Source organism: Tasmannia lanceolata, unplaced genomic scaffold, assembly GCF_043159265.1.
Source record: "Tasmannia lanceolata isolate RefF3 unplaced genomic scaffold, GAP_Taslan_0.1 ptg000018l, whole genome shotgun sequence".
Lineage (NCBI taxonomy): Eukaryota > Viridiplantae > Streptophyta > Magnoliopsida > Canellales > Winteraceae > Tasmannia > Tasmannia lanceolata.
Window position 1 is genome coordinate 23,265,480 of NW_027518695.1, and position 17,725 is coordinate 23,283,204.

General features: G+C 36.7%; 2 protein-coding genes across 28 annotated transcripts in view; one reads left to right on the forward strand and one right to left on the reverse strand.

Annotated features, from left to right (window-relative positions):
- The window catches only part of LOC143849831 (uncharacterized), a 68,654-nt gene extending 58,252 nt beyond the window's left edge, over positions 1–10,402 (forward strand). For all 24 annotated transcript variants that reach the window (XM_077359041.1, XM_077359051.1, XM_077359052.1 and 21 more), the window contains one exon: positions 10,156–10,402. The gene's annotated coding sequence lies outside the window, so the exon portion shown is untranslated. The remainder of the gene's footprint in view (positions 1–10,155) is intronic.
- Positions 1,124–4,636, reverse strand: LOC143849832 (agamous-like MADS-box protein AGL104). Of its 4 annotated transcripts, none has more exons than XM_077359080.1 (10): positions 3,653–3,987; positions 3,130–3,183; positions 2,966–2,981; positions 2,823–2,884; positions 2,679–2,709; positions 2,524–2,585; positions 2,214–2,313; positions 1,825–1,964; positions 1,509–1,740; positions 1,124–1,385 (listed from the first exon to the last, which is right to left on the reverse strand). In XM_077359080.1, exons 1-10 carry the CDS (start codon positions 3,757–3,759, stop codon positions 1,284–1,286), a joined length of 906 nt encoding a protein of 301 aa, XP_077215195.1. In that variant the 5' UTR covers positions 3,760–3,987; the 3' UTR covers positions 1,124–1,283. The 4 variants fall into 4 exon arrangements, with proteins under 4 accessions (XP_077215195.1, XP_077215194.1, XP_077215192.1 ...); XM_077359079.1 differs by having other exon boundaries at positions 2,679–2,715; XM_077359077.1 differs by lacking the exon at positions 3,653–3,987 and adding an exon at positions 4,503–4,636 and having other exon boundaries at positions 2,524–2,709.
- Positions 10,403–17,725: the final 7,323 nt, after the last annotated feature.

A 17,725-nucleotide genomic window follows, 5' to 3' on the forward strand; every position in this document is an offset into this window, starting at 1 on the left:
GTGATTGTTTTTATTTTAGCACACTTGTCTCAGCTAGATAAGATTTATAACTACTTGGTAAGCGATAGCTCAGTCTTTATATGATTGTTATGTTCATGTGACTAGCAAGTTTAGGATCATCGTGGAACGACAGTTGTCGTAGTTTGTCTAATTTATTGGAAGTTATTTATTTTATTTCATATGGGATAATGTGAAAATTTTGTTTAAGAACTTGATGACCTTTTATTATTTTAGATGTGGGTGAACTTTTATTTAAATATTTTTTTATGAAATTTATTAATGTTTTATGAGGCCTAGCGTGTTTGTTAGTCAAATCATAGGTGTGCGGTCGCTACCGCATCCTCATTTCCCACGCTTCCGGGTTGAGGTGCAACAATTTGTCACACTGCTTGCACCAGTGACTAATACATTGTGCCTTGAATAACTAAGAATCCAGCAATTTCGCAAAGCTATCACATGGATTCAACTAGAATATGGTTGGGTACAAATAAATCTGCTATATGTTCAATGCTAGTCCTGGAGCTTCTGGAATAAGTAATTTGGTTTTAGATAGCAATGAAAAAATTTACAATTGGACTCAGATTTTCATCGATTATGGTTCTCGAACCTGCAATATACCCGGGTCACTCTTTTTAAGAGAGGCCTTTGACAACACAAAAGAGATGGATATGGGAGATAGATGCGTGAAAAGTGAGTAACTGCTAGCGATACAAATCCTCAATTAAAGGGTTGTAAGAAAGAATTCATACGTCAAGGTTTTGTGAGCTCCTTGTGCAAAAGACTTAATTGAAAAATAATCCATGCACATGAAGTAGCCAATAAAGTGATAATTATGCATTAAAGCATTACTTGCCAAATTTCGTTTGCCTTATTGGATTGATAAACTTCCCCAAGAACTTTGTTCAAATCTTAATCGAGGAAGGCATAAGAGTAAGTCGACACAAAGTTTAGAACCATTGTTTAATCTATTTTATGTATTTTCCAACTCAAGAAAGCATTTTTAGAAAAAAGGAAAAACCATATATTCTAGTCAGTAGCATCTAACATCCACCAAACATAATACTTATAAAAAGAGTAAGCCTTTGGAGGATATTGAAAGTCAACATAAACCTCATCATCCTCAAGCCCATAACTCTATCTCAGTTCCTTTGGTTGGGTTCTCACAAACAAATACGAAAGACAAATTATTCATTGTTCTAAAGATCAAACAAGGCAACACAGCAACAAATTCTGATAGTGATGCCAAAGAAGCACCCTCATACCCATTTTATGCATCAATACGACTAGAATGTAGGAGGCATGGCAGTGACCGAGCGAGATTTTATGTAAGGACCGTTAGACGAGAGCTCATCTTCATAGCCTTTTAGAATTGGAGTTGTTATTCCCTACAAATAGTAATTTGCTAATTAGGATTTTCACTGTAAAGTAGTGCGCGCTCGTGATTTGAGAGAGAGAGAGAGAGAGAGAGAGAGAGAGAGAGAGGGAGAGGGTGGGGGAGAAAAAGTTACTGGTGGGAGAGAATAGTGGCTTGAGGCAAGTCCACTACCATTGCTTGCATAATGTTCAAACCACAGAGATAGGTTCACATTGGCATGTCCGAATTCTGGCGGGTGGACAGTGTTCTCCGTCACCCCATTGCTTGCGTTGCATCCATTCACATGAAACCCATTTCCATGAAGAAATGTCGGGTAGGAAGTTGAGTTGGGGGTTAAGTATTCAACTAAGGATTGTGTTTGCTCCCTATAGTGCACAAATAATTCTACATTTAGCTTCTAATTTTTAATTATACAAATCATTTTTTCATACTATCATTGCAATAAGCACCTCAATGGAAGTAAGCCATTTGAATCTTGAAGATTCATGATTTGGGACTGTGTCTTCCTTTGTGGGAGCCAATCCATGATATGACTTGAATCATTTGTGAGGTTCCCATTACCATTTTCATTTCGTGACAGCAGATACGCCTGTTCACCAAAAGGGAAAGAAAAAAAATTGAGTTGCTTTTGGGTAGATACTAAATACAGTTTTGCATCAATAACAAAAAAACTTCAACCTATTTTCTAAGAGTTCTGATCTTAGTTGAATATTATCTGGCTTTATATCATCTTAACAGTATCAAGTCTAACTAGACTACCATCAAACAACTTTATAACTTTCAAGAGAGGGAAAATTTTTGTAAGATTTGAAGTGAAAACAATGCATATAGATCTTGCCTTGCGCCTACGAACACGAATCAAGGTTTCTTCCAAGACTTGTTCATGGTGTTGAGCCTCAAGCAACGATGTTATCTTCATAGGATCTCCTTTAAAAATGCTAGAAATCAAACGAAAGTAAGTTTAGTCCTTGATCTCTTATATGGGAAACGAAAGTAAGTTTAGTCCTTGATCTCTTATATGGGAAGGAAACTTCACAAATTAGGGTTTTCTGGATAGATAAAAAGATGAGTCCTTCATCTCTTATACGGGAAGAGGACTTCACAAGTTAGGGTTGTGTTGATAGAGAGAAAAGGATGGTGATTGTTACTTCAGTTGTTTCTCCACATCCTCCAATTGGCATTGACAACGATAAATTTCTTTTAGCAGATCCTGAAACCAAGGAATGATGAGTCTCAATGGAATCCCGACATGGACAAAAGAACATTTCCACACAAGAAGTTGATTTTTTTTTTGTGAAAATACCTCCATCTCAGAATTAACATTTCTTGGGCTACTGTTACTACCATCATAAAAGAATAAAAATAATCAGAAAAGGTGACGGAATAAATGCAAAAACTAGTGTTAGAAGAATATAATGGAAGGACAAATGAAAAAAGCTCTAAGGACCTGATGAATTGAGAAACTCGAATGCTCTCACACTTCAACTTTAGCAGGATCCTTTCTAGAAACTGTGAAAAAGAAAACCCTTTTATCATAATGCAAAAAACACAGCTCGACAGAAAGATTTGGTTGAAGGGGTGTTTGTTTACCTCTTGATTGTTCAGCCTTTTAAATTTCATGACCCAAACGGGCGTAGAAAAGGAACATGCAATTCAAAAACATGTCAAAGGGAAAAAGGAGAAATTAATTAATCTTCCTCGACAAGGAAGGGAGATGAAATGATATATCTAAAATCAAAATAATATATCTTTACCTCCCTCTTTGATGCTCTGGGAGATTGGCATAGCGAATAAGAACATCTTCAATCCTGCAAAAACCAATAAAAGAATTATTCATGCAATGTTTTGGTCATGCGGCTAATCACATCTCACCTGGCTAATCACATCTCACCTGCTTTTTTTTAACGGAAAAGAATTATATTAATCGAATGAAGAAACAAGGGGAGAACCCCGGATCGGGATTATTAAAGGAACACAAAAACAAAAAAGAAAATAAGATAAGTAAAGCTAACACACATCAAAGAACAAGCGTCAAAGGGGGAAGAACATCAAATACTTCCAATTCCGCCCCTAAGGAACCTTCCCTAATTAAACCATCGGCCTCCCTAATTGCCGATCTTCTTGCATGATGAAAAGATATGGAGGTTCTTGCCACTCGTTCTAATATTTCATCAATCCAACGAGCAAACCAGCAAGGATCACATCTCACCTCCTAAATAGAAAGGAAGCAAAAACAGAAAAGGAAAAAAGGGAGGTATTGTATTTAGAAAATCAAACCTTTTCTTCCCAGAGAATAGGCTGAGTCTTCCAGAAGTAGAGAACATGATGAGAGCAACATCGATATCACAAAGAAGAAAGCTCGTAGGCTTTTTTGATAAGCCCATTTCTCCTTTTGGAGAAAGTGACCTGCTTATTCGTGGTGTTCTCGATTTTCTTTATTTGAAGCTTAACTCTCCCCCATCTCTTAAAAGAAAGAAAATAAAAGCAACAACTAGAGATGGAAAAAAGAGATTTCACTAGTCTCCTCAAATATTTAGTCCATATCACAAAAATTGAAAGTAGATATAGATGGAAAGAAACTGAAGAAAAAAAGGATGAAAGAAGAAGAAGAAGAAGGGGGTTTAAATAGCTTTGTCTTTATTAGGCGTTTGACACAAGATGAACCTTTTACCCTTCCAATGGCTTAACAACACGCCTCCTATTTTTTCTATCATTACATGCAGAATTGTTTCTATGCATATCCTTTCCCACCCTTGTTGGTCTTATACACTCATCTCATTAAATGTTTCCCTAGAAAATCTGTTGACCGAACTTTCATTGATTTCAAAATAGAATAAAATAAATAAAGGTCCTCTAATTCATTTTTACTCCGTTGTTTTTTGTATTTCTAAACAAAAATGAAAAATGAAATCTGATTTAGAAAACAACAAGATGGTAGAAACACCAACATTAAGAGATTGATCAAGATTAATAGTGTTAGATCTCTATCTATGGAAAGAACAGTAAAAACTGAAGATGACTCTCTCTCTGTCTCTCATTGTACGACAATGAGGGGCTTAACTTAACTAACGAGCTATGCATGCATTTACCTAGGCTTTTATATTTTGTAAGAAATCATTGAACCTACCGCAAAACATGTCGCTTGGCACGCAGACCACGGCTCCGTTTTAACGTTGACGGCATCTTAGGGTGTGTCCTTTAACCCTTCTTCCGAGCCCTTCTTTACTTTTTTCAGTTATCACAGTCGAAAAAATCCGGAGAATGGTGTTCTTTGCCACTGGCCATTCTATTTATTTCTCTAAATCACCGACTAAATGTAGCTAAAAATAGAGTTTGAAGAGGAATGCTGAGTCACTCTGCATAATTCTGCTCCACCCGTTTCACCCACTCTGACATAAAGTTACAATTCTACTCCACTCGTTTCGCTCGCTCTGACATAAACCATTCAATGGACCCAAATTATTCAATGATCGAAATAATTCATTTATTGGGCCTCGACGTAAGTAGGCGGTTCCCCAAAAATCATCTCCATCGGAAGATCACAATCCACTATTTATAAAGGTTTCTATTAGGAGGGTAATCATCCTATAGAGATGATTTTTTTAGGGCATGACCTATTTAATTTTGGCCTAACAAATAAATGTTTTGAGTCATCAAATCATGTGGTCCTTGTTAGACTATAATACCCTAAAAGCCCTTCATGATGTAATGCATAAGATTAATTGATGAACTTCATTACAATTATTGGGTACATAAAAGAAATATGTTACGTGCTTTATTACATTGGCACATGTTTATCCTTAGGTAGCATCGTAGGAATATCTTGCTCATGGATTCACAGATCCTAATGGGCAGGGAGATATGCTATTCCAGTTCTTTGCAGACCTAAAAGATTCCTGGTTAGAGTTGGGACTGGACATTTCTTCCTGTACATAACCAACATCAGACCTTGCCTCCATACACTCATTGGGCCTATCTCGGTCACTACAGTAGTGGACCCTAAGTAGGTAGAATGGGTGTAGTGAATTGTTCGCGCACTGATTGGGATGACATTCTAGAATAACTTGTGGTAGTGGAACCCTCGGGTCTATGCTCTTTGATATTCTATCAAAGAACTTGATAGAAACCTTGATTTACAAGGCTAAGATAGTAGGAATTAGAAGAAAAGCTGAGACAATCAACTTTCAATCTTCTTTTTTCCATGAAAGATAGACCCAAAAATCCTCTTTGCAAGAGGTTTTCCCTCCAAAATCCACTAGATACAAGATCTAAAGAAAATTCTCTCTTTTCGAATTCTAATTCAAATCAAGGTCTAGTTACAAATGGTGGGAAATGGCCTTTTATAGGTAATTACAATGTAAATAGACTAATACAACCCTCTCTAATGCAAAAATGCCTAAAATGCCACAAGTACTGGAAAAATAACTAAAATACCCCTCATAAGATGTAAAGACACAAATGGACATGTAAAATTACACCTAACACAAGTGTAACACAAAGGAAAACAATAACTACACTAGTTGAGCAATGTCAAGGCTAATGGGTGAAGGGATGCTCCTACATCAAAAAACAAGGATAAGGCTATTCTACCCAGATAGGACCCTTGATATGTCCTTAGACCTGAGGGGTTATATTAGTCCGTGGGCTCATTTTATGGCTCTAGTATGCCTAACAGTGCTTCTAGGATCACTTTACAGTAGTACTGGGTCATAAGATAACCCACGAGGTCAATAGGCATGCCTGTCATGGAATCCTCCACATCTTATATAGAGGAATATCACTTACAGTTTCAATCACAGCATGGGCCTCTAAATTAGCCGAGCCAAGCATTTGATAGATTGTTTATCAAAAGTAGGGGTGCAACTCGTGTCGGGTTGAGGCCAACCCGAACCCAACCTGAGAGGCCATTTATCCAACCCTAACCCGACCTGGCCTGACTCTTAACCCGAAAAAGGTCAAACCGAACCCAACCCGCATCAAATTAGTTCAACCCGAACCCAACCCGACCCAAAGTCCATTAATAAAAGCAAAAAAGGAGAAAAAACAATATGCAAAGCAGAAATTTTTTTTGAAAAAAACACCTCTTCATGGGTGTTGCTTCTCACCTACCTTTGGGAGGTCGTGACTGCTTCTTCTTCTCATGCAGCAGCCTTGGAAGGTCGTGTGCAAGGCACGTACAGGATGAGGCTTTATTAAGGGGAAAAAAATGAAAAGATGGTCTCTAAATGAGTCTGTGAAATAAGGTACAAAAGTAAACCAACTGAGTACATCTCTTCTTTTTTGCGACCATCATCTTCTTCATGAGAGGATGAGAGAGATAGAAAAACCTTATTTCGGATGAGAATTGAGAGAGGATGAGAGAAATAGAAAACCCTTATTTCAGTTGAGAGGATGAGAGATATAGAAGATCCTTATTTCAGATGAGAGAGGATGAGAGATATAGAAAACCCTTACTTAAGATGAGAGAGAGAAAGCCCTTGTTTCAGATTAGAGAGAGCCTGTGTTTCATATGAGAGGGAGTTGTTTCAGACGTGAGAGAGAGACCTTTCTGATGCTGTGCAAGGACAGCTATGGATTAAGAAACATTGGCAATAGTGCCACTTCGTTCCTATCGCTACAATGTAATGATGAAATGAAATGGGAAATGATTTCAGCGCTCCAATGTTTTGATAAACATGCACTCCACTTGTTTGTCATGTAGTATTTAAAGGGCTTTAAGAGCTTTTTGAGAACCGTAATATTCATCTGACAGCCCTTTAAATACTACACGACAAAAAATGGAGCGCATGTTTATCCAAACATTGGATTGCAGAAATTATTTCCCAATGAAATACAAGAAAATGAAATTTCAAATTCGCCCTAAATTAACCAAATCTTCACAAATGAAATCAAAATGAGGCTTGTGCCACCTGTTTGGCGCTAGAGGGCGTTCATGCCCTTGGCAAGTGTGCTGATTTTGAATCTAACAATGGTTAACTCAAGCTGAAAATAAAGTCTGCCGCCACGTACAAGCATTGAAATTTGAATAACCATCCGGTTTGGCCCTTGAAGATTTTTGGGTAATTCAGGTCTCAGATTTTATAGATTGCACGGACGGATGAGATCAACTATACGAGATATCAGGAGGATTTACACCATCACTGTGTTGTATGCCCTTGGATGTGTACATATACCATAGCAGTGATGTATGGAGATTAATTAGATTATTTAATTAATTCGCATTGGATGTGGAAGTATCTATTTTTTAAACTCTCCTCTTGGTGTTCTAAATTAATGGAGAATAAATTGATTAATTATTGGAAGAAGGGACACTATGTGTTTCTATTTTTGAATAACAGAGAGATAAAGTAAAAGAAAAGGAGTTTTCTTTAATTAATTATTTGTTTTAGAAACAAATTTAAGGAAGGAACCATAGTTTCTAAAATTAATTGGAAATAGGTTTCAATAAAAATTAAAGAAGTTTTGTTTTGGAAAAGGAAACAACTAGAGTTTGTCCTCCAAGTCATGTAGGACGCCCAACCCTAGTACCCCTTATAAGTGGTTAAAGGGAGAGAGAGTTAAGGTCGGTCCTTTTTACACCTCTTTCATTTTTCCTCCTCTCAAGTTCTATATCTTTTTCTCTTGTTTTTCCAAGATCTTCTTCTTCCTCCATCACTTGAAGAAAACTTCTTCAAGAAATCCTGTAGTCCAAGCAATTAAAGGGGAGACATCACTTTAACTTCCTGGCAATGGCATTTGAGAAGCATTGATGCCAAGCGGGGAGTAGATCGAGCAAAGATTACCAGTTGAGAAACAGTTTAGTATGATTTATTGAAATGTACCAAAATAATTTTTTTAAAACCCAAACTAGGCCAAGTATTAGGGGTGTTTTTGCCTCAAGTTACATTTAATTAAAGAATCCAATTAAAGGTCTTTAATAGGAAAACTAATTAAAGGGAAGGATGTTTCCTACTCTAAATGGATTAGGATTAGTAAGATTTGGAATTTTAGGACTCTTTAAATGAAACCATAAATACATGCCCGAACCAAAACATGCAAAACTCTCTCAAAGGAGAAAAAGAAAACGTGGGAGCGTGGGTTGGAAGAGAGAAAAAAGTTGTTTTATTCCCCAAGAGGTATGTGAGTTTAATTGATTTTTGTGTTTTGACCATAGGAACCTTCTCCAAATAAGTAATTATAAACTGTAATGAAATAATTAAGGGAAAATAAGATTTATGCTTGGATTGTCATTAGATTGGAAGATTAATGGATGGCCGAACCCAACGGATGGATTTTTGTAAATTTGTGGGCTTGGTTGGGAGTTGAGGATTGAAAAAAACAAAGACTAAAACTGATTTTGAAGGTTTTGGTAAAATTTGTCAATAGAAAAATCATTTCTACACAAAAAAGAATAGAGGAGATTTAATTTGTGAATCAAGAAAGAGTTTGGAAAATTGTCTTTTCAAGAATTGATGATCTTTTAGAGTTGTTTGAATGAAAAAGACCTTATTGAACCTTAAAAGGATTATTAAAGCAAAGTTGAAATTGTGTTTGAGAGGAGGAATCATTGATTTTCAAAAGACCTAACTAGACTAGGAATTAAAAGACACATCCCACTAAAATGACCATTACTTTTCAACCATTTGTCTAAAATTTTCACACTTATACTTGGAAACATCTCGAAAAGGTATAAAACTTTCAAGTTTATGACTTTTCCTTATTCTTCCATTTGGCTGTCCAAAAACTGGCTTGAAAAACAGACATTACCTTTGTAGCGGCAATACACTTACATAAATTATATACTAAAGCTGAACCAACTTTCTAAAATTAAATATTACCTAGATTATAAGTGATTTAGAAGGATAAACTTGGAGGAGTGTAAGGAGATCTTTTGTGTGAATCATTGGTACGTGTCTTGTGAGTTTGTGTGGGAGTTTCCCTCATGAAAATCTGATTTTAAATTCTCGTTTATGAATCGAAATTCATGTCAATAGAATTGATTTGTTTTGTTTATTCAAATATATTTTAGTGTGGCAAAAATTCTTGAAAATCGGATCCAGTACGTCGTTGTTTGCATATGTTTATTTGCACAAAAATCTTCAAGCCGTTTTATGCTTTTGAAATTGTTGGATCTTATTGCATCCAAAATCTCTAGATATTTGATCTATTGTTTGACCATTATTGTTCTATGGAATGTTTACTCTCTTACTCTCAGGTCCGAGTGGCCCGGTGGGTACCTTATGCACCGTGAATTATTTTGGGTCGGAGTGGGCCGGTTGGTGCCTTGCGCACAGTGACTAGCGTAGCTATGAACTGGTATTCATAACCTTAACCAGTTGAAGGGTTATAACTGGTGTGTGGTCACGTAAAGATTGCTCTTTTTCCCCTATAGTCGGTTCTTATAGTGGGAGAGTTCCCAATTCGATTACCTTTGTCGCGTAGGAATTGTAAAACTTGGCCATGACCACGTGGGGCCGATCAATAACCACACCAGTATGGGATGTGAAGCTGGCATATTGTGATAGCCGTCACTTTGGGACGTGGTCGATGCCATAGCTATGTCTAGTATGAATTTGTGGACTCATTAAATACCTCGTAACATGAAAAGCCATGTGGATTATTCCAATTGATGGTTATGTTGTTTGTGTTTATTTAGTGATACTGATTTTGTCTTGAATAAATTGTGCATTTATTTTTATCAAATGTTTTGCTCGTGTTTTGTGTACTTGATCCAACCTATGCAGATTCCTTGTTATGTATTGATCATAAATTCTCATCCCACGTTGTCTATCATTTTTCAGATATTGAAGAGTAGCTATCAGTTTGTCGGTAAACGAACGTGAGGAAAGGATTCGATGGCTTAGAGATTTTCAATTACAAGAAAGTGATTACTAACTAGCAGGAGTTTATTTTGAATCAGCAGACAATCATTTCAACTTGGTAGTTTGGAGTTTTATTTAAATTCAGTATGGATGTGAGCCATGTTGGCCTTGATATTTGCGATTACATTTCATGAATATTTGGTTTAAATTACTTTTGTTTTCGCTAGTAGCTCTATTTATCCTTGTTTATGTGATGTGGTTAATCTGGCCTTGCACATTATTGTGGATGTTTCGAATGGAACGTGCGGCACTGTCACAGGGACCCTGTTTGTGGCGTGACATTTATCTATCCCTATTGTATTTTATTTTGATCACCAATGAAATCTAGCTACTAGGGATCCTGGATTTCGGTCAAGGGAAGTGAAAATATTTGTTTAATATTGAATATGAGTCATTCTGCTTTGCCTGGATCCTTTAATCGATATGGATTTAACTAACGGACAAAACTGTATATTTTAAAAATTATCTCGATGTATATGTAAACCATATAAGAATTCGTCTAGCTTTCTATATCACGGAACCAAGCTAGGAAAATGATCAATACCATTTTTACACTTTATCTATTTTAACTTATTGTTTGATTTATAGTTCAAAAACTCAAAACTCTATTTCACAAAAAAAATAAAAAATGGGTGAGTTGAGTAATCTTGAATGTGTCACAAGCAACTTCATAAATAGTTGAGCATATTTAAATATTAAGATATGAACATTATGAATATTTACTGTAATACACCCTTGGCAGGAATTTTTCTTGTGCCTTTATAAAAAAAAACTTGGCATATGTTTCTGAAACTTGTATGAGGTGCCATTATCACAACTAGCAGGCATCCTATACGTTTAGACGAGAATGAAAGTTTTATTAGGAATTGATAAATAATAGGGAAATTAGAAGAAAGAGAGAGATTTTAGGTTCTTTTCGCGTTAGGGGGATAATATTTTGGAAGTTAGGAATGGATTAGGAGTTGGGGATTTGTAGGATGGTTACTACAAGTTGATAATTAATTTCTTTAATTGGCACTACCCATTCATTGGTTATAAATAGAATTCTTCGTAAGTTTTCAAAGGATAGCCAATAACTAGGAAATCCAACAAGGGATGAGCTGATAAAATTCTAATTAAAAATGAAAGAATCATTTTATAACCCGTTAGGCAAGTGGAGGTTTAGTCAAGTTGGGATATTTTGGGCCACTGCTAGAATTTAATTAAAAGATGAGTTTTGGGAGCCATTAGATACTCATTAGGAAGATACTAGGAGATCCTTTTGTCAATTGAATATATCTTTTAAGGAATCAAAAGGAGATTACAAGAGATTTCCTTTGCCCGAACCTTTAGGGTGTTAAAGTGAATTTCGCTCGTTTTGGATTCTTGGTGTGTGAGAAGGGAACTGCAATTGCTCTTTTAATATTGGTTGTAATTGGCACACGTTTTGGGTTTTGTATTAGCTAATACTTGTGAGGGATTAGGAAAGATGGTAAATTTTAGAATGTCAATTTATTGGAACTAGGCTCCAAATAGGACTACGGTGAGTATAGTAGCTTATAACTATCATCAGGCACCAATTATTGTGATAAGAATTTGTTACCCCAAGTTTTCTCCATGAGTTCAATCAATCACCTTGTTTTGACGACTAACAAACCCAAATTGATTATCTTTATAACTAACAAGTTGCCTTGGACTGTAGTGCTATTGACGGATAACTTGCTTATCAATCTTTTTTTTATATGGGTAGTAACATATCAATTCTATGCTAGAACAAGCACCATTCATGGCCAATGGTTGAGGATGAACCAAACACTTGTCAAAGGAGCTGGAGCACACTTGGATCAATCATCCCTTTGAGATAAAACCAAGGAGGAGCTCAAGGCCAAACGTCTCAAGCATGTGAACAATCAAAAGAACATCATTGAAGGTCAAAGATTGAGGATCAACATGCATAGGGGTTAAAACAGCTCGAATACAAATGGTGGCATCATCCATGGAAGGTGTCAAAGAAAGAAGCTCAAACTCAAGGTCTCACAAGCAAGCCAAGATCAAAAGGAAGACCAAATGGGAAATGGCTCAAAAAATAGTTCAAGTATTTGAGAGAGCACTTCAAATGGTAGATTGCATCTCCTATCTCTCTTGGACTCTCTTGATCAAGGCATACTCTAAAGAGACCCTACAATATGGTTAAAATTTATTTCAAAACCAAAATCTAAGTATGGAAAGTTTTCAACTGAATTTAAAAATAAAATAAAAAAAGGAATGCAAACCAGTCGACCAGAGTCCTCTAGGTCGACCGACCCAGTATAAAACAAAAATTTGTGTTGTTCCAATAGCAGTCGGACCCCTCGGGCAACGGGCCCTGGTCAACCGAGACGAATCGGATGACCGAATCCAACACGATGTTGGAAAAATAAAAGACCAACCTTTAAGGGGCAATCGACTGAGAGGCACCGGTCAACCAGTCCCGACAAAAAATATTTCCGTTGGGGCTCCCATGGCTGGTTTGAAATATGACCCAGTTTTTATGAAAATGCTCTCGAACGGCTAGTTTGATGTTGGATCTATGTGTGTGTGTGTGTGTGTGTGTGTGTGTGTTTGAAAACACTTCCAAACTTGATGATTTGATTTCCAACGCATCAAAACCTTTGCTCAAACACTTGCAATGTTATTTTGGGTAAAAATACACTCTCACAATCTCTTTTCCCTTGATCTTGAGTTAGTCATTGAGAGATTGGTTTACGCTTTACTTGTAATCTATTTTGAGAAGGCCATTGAGAGTTTCAACTTGTAATCAAGCCTAGTAAGCGGCTAAAGCACTTCTTCCTTGTAAACATTGTAAAGGGCTCAAATCTCAGCCGCTAAGGAGAGATTGATTGGCGAGTGTTCGGAGACACGGAGCCTTCTTCGTGGGCGAGTGTGGAGTACGCGGAGCCATCCTCGGTATATGAAATCTTCATATACTAGGATCCGACGTGGTTAATTTTCTATCTTGACCCAACCATTCAAATGAACTAAATTGTCCACAGCCCTGTTGGTGGATCTTCTAACATGAAAAAAGATAACTTGAGCCAACCCTTCTCAATTTTTACTAAGGGGGGACCTTCAATTTATGATGATATCCCACTAAATTTATCATATAATATTCCTAAAAATTGTCCAAAGAAAACATTTTGTCAAGAAAAAAATTTGGAAAATGATTTTAGGACCCTACTGTTTTCATAGGAAGCGAAAGTAGCCTGTTTTTTTTGTTTTTAATTGGCGTTGTCAGAGCTTTTTAGGATTGTAAATAACCTTTTGACAGCCCTTTAAACACTAAAAGACAAGAACCTTTCGCTTCTTATCAAAACAATGGAGTGCTAAAATCATTTCCCAAAATTTTCCTATCACAAATGGTTTTCTTGCAATCCAAACAGGGCCTTAATTGCCAGCCTGTGATATTTATATGCTCATTTCAATTGCTTATTGTTTTCTCTTCAGACACTAGGTTAGAGATGATCAGAGAAATTTTCAGTTTAGTGGCTAAGCTACTGCGGGGGTTCTGAAAACTACTAGTGAAAATTTCAAATTTTGAATTTGAATATAGTAGGTTGTCATTTCAAAAAAAAAAAAAGAAAAAAAAGAAGAGAGAGAATCTAGTAGGTTCCCAAGTTGGTGGTAAGAAAGATTTTACTTGGATTAAGTGGGTAGGACCTGAAATTGATGGATAAAGTTGTTGGATTCAATGAGTTAAAATTATAAGTCTTATTTTGTTTAGTTCAGGGCACATGTGCTGAATTTGTATGAATTAAATGGATCTGGTCTGAATTTAGATGCTAAAGTATTAACCTGATACTCAGAATTAATTTTCATGAGAGATTACATGAAGTATAGTATACAAATGTGGGTTCAATCAAGGTAATAGAAATATCTAATGTAATGACAATGTTTACTGATATAATTAATCATATAATTCAAGTTCAATGATATAAATCAATCACAGTGGGTTTAGCTTATCTTACTTGATGAGCAGGCAATGGAACTCTATTCAAACTCATGATGCGACAAGTTCTAAAGCATGGGGAATAAGAGGGACCTATATGAGGTGTTCGTTAACAGTTTTATTAAGTTTCTATGGAAGATTGATAATGTGATGTATAGAAATGGGATGATGTTAAAGCCTGTGTTTACAAAACAAGATATAGCCTGATGTTTAGAGACCTAAACGTCCAAGAAGCAGTTAGAGGTGAATGTGTAAGAGTAATTGAACTACTAAATTAAGTTTCAGAAATTTACCAGTTAATAGAACTCAAAAGTATAAAATAAAGCAAGAAATTTAATTCCTATGATGAATTGGATTAAAGTTTAGAACTAAGTACTACAGCCATATTCATAGAGCAAGGAAACTGGTTTCTGTACTGAACGACAATTTGGAGTTTGGAATAAAATATGATAGTGTGAACACTATGATGAAAATGATTTTTTCCTGGTAATACAAATTTAAGAGGGTTTTTTTTTATGTTTTGGGTGATGAGAGAAGTGTGAATTTGAAACAAAAGTAAATCTAATTTGACAGAAATAGATGGTGTGTTTAGCTTTGAAATTAGAAGGTTGGGCAAAATAAAATAAAAAAGTAGTGCAAATGTATAAAAAAAATCAGGAATTTTAGAATTTTAGAAACCAAAATATCTAGGATGTAGTGGAAAATGATTGTGTGTTCTGATACAAATCGAAAATTTTGTCATGACAGAGTGATGAGATTGCAAAGGTGCAAACACTCCAACAATCACTTCTATTTTTTTTAATGGTAGTAAAAATTTTATTAAAGGCTGAAGAGAAAAGGAGTGGGGGGATCCCAAGGACCGAGATGATCAAAATACAGCCCACAAGAGAGAGAAAAAATACATAACCACCTCTAGGGGGGACGAAAATCAACGAGCTCTAAGAGGACCCTATCCTCCCAAGATGGAGCCGATCGATCAACATCGATGTTTGCCAGCCTCCAGACAGGCTGGAACCTCACTAAGTGACCACACAAGTTTAGTTCAATCATTTGATCACATTTAACGAACTGCTTTCCACACTTACTTAGGAAGCCCCAGGTAGTTTTGCCTAGTTTCCGTCTTTCAATCCAATTGGGCCGTAGAAGTCTCAAATAGTAAAGCCATATTCATCTCTATGAAGTCCTCCCACCTTGGTCGGCATCGGATGTTCAAGAGTGGATCCATCAACATTAAGCTTCAGTAGCCCAGTGGGGGGAAGGGACAAATGTTGAGAACGAGAAAATGACTCCTCTACTGAAGTATATCTCATTCTAATATTGTCTTAGAGAAGATTCAGAAATTTTTCTAAAGCTGCATAGCACTATAGCCCAACGAATAATCATACACAAAGCCTCCTTAGAAGATATTGGAATGACTTCTAATGTTTCCTTTGAAAAGATGTCTATTTCTTTCTTTCCAAATTGCCCAAATAGCATCCAGAAGGGCTAAACTCCATAAAGTAGTCCTTTCAGGCCATGGGGCAAAGCTCCACCCTTCGAAATGATTAGCAAGTGTATTGGAAAAAATTCAATATATAACTGAACGATTCATAATGTGCCACCAAATCTCTCTGGGAACCCTGTAATGGATGAAAATGTGGTTGACGGTTTCGCTCGCCTGGAGGCGTGATGCACAATGATAAATAATGATGATGTTCCAGTGTCGCAAATGAGTAACCATCAAGATCATATTATGAAGTCTGAACCACAGTCCACCCAAAAGCACAAGCTCTAGGCGGCACAGGAATCATCCAAATCCTGTAAATTGGAAAGGAAGGCAAGGCCAACACGAGATGCTGATAGAAAGATTGAACCGAGAAAACCCATTTTTTGTGGCCCCTCTTACACCAATCCCTCTCTTCTGAGCAAAGTAGACTCCAAAATATCCAAGAACCAAGCAACCGTGCCAATCTCTCAACTGAAAAAGATCCTGCATAATTCAACCTTCCAATCAACCTTACCATCAAAAGAATCTTTCATTGTAACCTCTTTGTCTATAGTCACAACAAAAAAGGTCGGGAAATAAGTCAATCAAAGGCAACTCATTATACCAGGGATCTTTTCAAAGAAGTCTGTGCCCTTTATAGTTTAGGATCAATTACCAAAGGGGGACAAGAATTAGGCAGAATTATCAACTGGACCCAGGCTTTTCAGAAATTACCAATGGGGGACAAAATCTGTCTTGTCATTAAAAGCTGGACGAAAATGCCTTTTTCTTAAGCAACATGTTTTGCTTTTCCACTTTTCCCCCTTCTCTCTTCTTTCCCTCTTTTTTTTTTCACTCTTCCATTTTCAACTTGTTTTTTTTTGCCCTACCAGTCATCTTCTTCATCATTTTAGCCACCATTGGAGGAGGGAAAGCTCGAAAACTTGAAACGTGAGTTCATTCCCATCTCTCTCTATATCTAGGTTTTGTTTTTCATTTGTTTTAGGGTTTTGTATTTCTCCTTCTCCCTTTCAATGGAGGATGAGGAAGATGAATCGTACGGTAGAAAGAAAAAAACGTGAAAATGAACGAGTGAAAAAAAACAGGAAGTAAAAATGTGTTCATAAGGCACTTGATAAGCCCATTCGGAATTTGGTAACCCCATTTTGATACTGGATAACCCCAACTCCAGAGATGTGAAAACCCCCTTCCAAAACTCCAGTACCCTTGGGCAATTTTAAGGGACTTGAGAAGCCCATTCGTAAATTGGTAACCCCATTTTGATACTAGATAACCCCAATCCCAAATACTTGAAAACCCCTTTCCAAAACTCTAGTGCCCTCGGCCAATTTTTAGGGACTTGATATGCCCATTCGGAAATTGGTAACCCCATTTTGATACTTGATAATGCCAATCCTAGAGATTTGAAAATCCCATTTCAAAACTCTAGTACCCCGGCCAATTTTCAAGGACTTGATAAGCCCATTCAGAAATTGGTAACCCTATTTTTTATACTAGATAACCCCAATCCCAGAGACTTGAAAATCCCCTTCCAAACTCTAGTATCCTTGGCCAATTTTCAAGGACTTGATCACCCCATTCGGAAATTAGTAACCCCATTTTTTATACTAGATAACCCTATTCCTAGAGACTTGAAAACTCTCTTCCAAAACTCTAGAACTCTCGGCCAATTTTCAAGCACTTGATAAGCCCATTTTGATACTAGATAACCCCAATCCCAAATACTTGAAAACCCCATTCCAAAACTCTAGTACCCTCGGCCAATTTTCAGGGACTTGATAAGCCCATTCTGAAATTGGTAACCCCATTTTGATGCCTGATAACCCCAATCGTAGAGACTTGAAAACCCCCTTCCAAAGTCAAAACGTGTTGTATATGCCAAAGGGTATTTTCGTCCAGCTTTTACTGACAAAACCTCTTTTGTCCCCCATTGATAATTTTTGAAAAGCATGAGTCCTGTTGATAATTTTGCCTAATGTTTGTCCCCCATTGGTAATTGGTCCTATAGTTTATACAACCTGAAGCGAACTCCTCTCACA

Bases quoted from the DNA above. Each gene is read 5' to 3' on its own strand.
- LOC143849832 (XM_077359076.1), bottom strand. From the start codon at position 3,759: ATGGGCTTATCAAAAAAGCCTACGAGCTTTCTTCTTTGTGATATCGAT. The intron at 2,710-2,822 runs GTCCTTAGAGCT...TGGTAGTAACAG, and splicing joins CGAGTTTCTCAATTCATCAG to TAGCCCAAGAAATGTTAATT. The intron at 1,965-2,213 runs GCAAGATCTATA...TTTGGTGAACAG, and splicing joins TTCGTGTTCGTAGGCGCAAG to GCGTATCTGCTGTCACGAAA.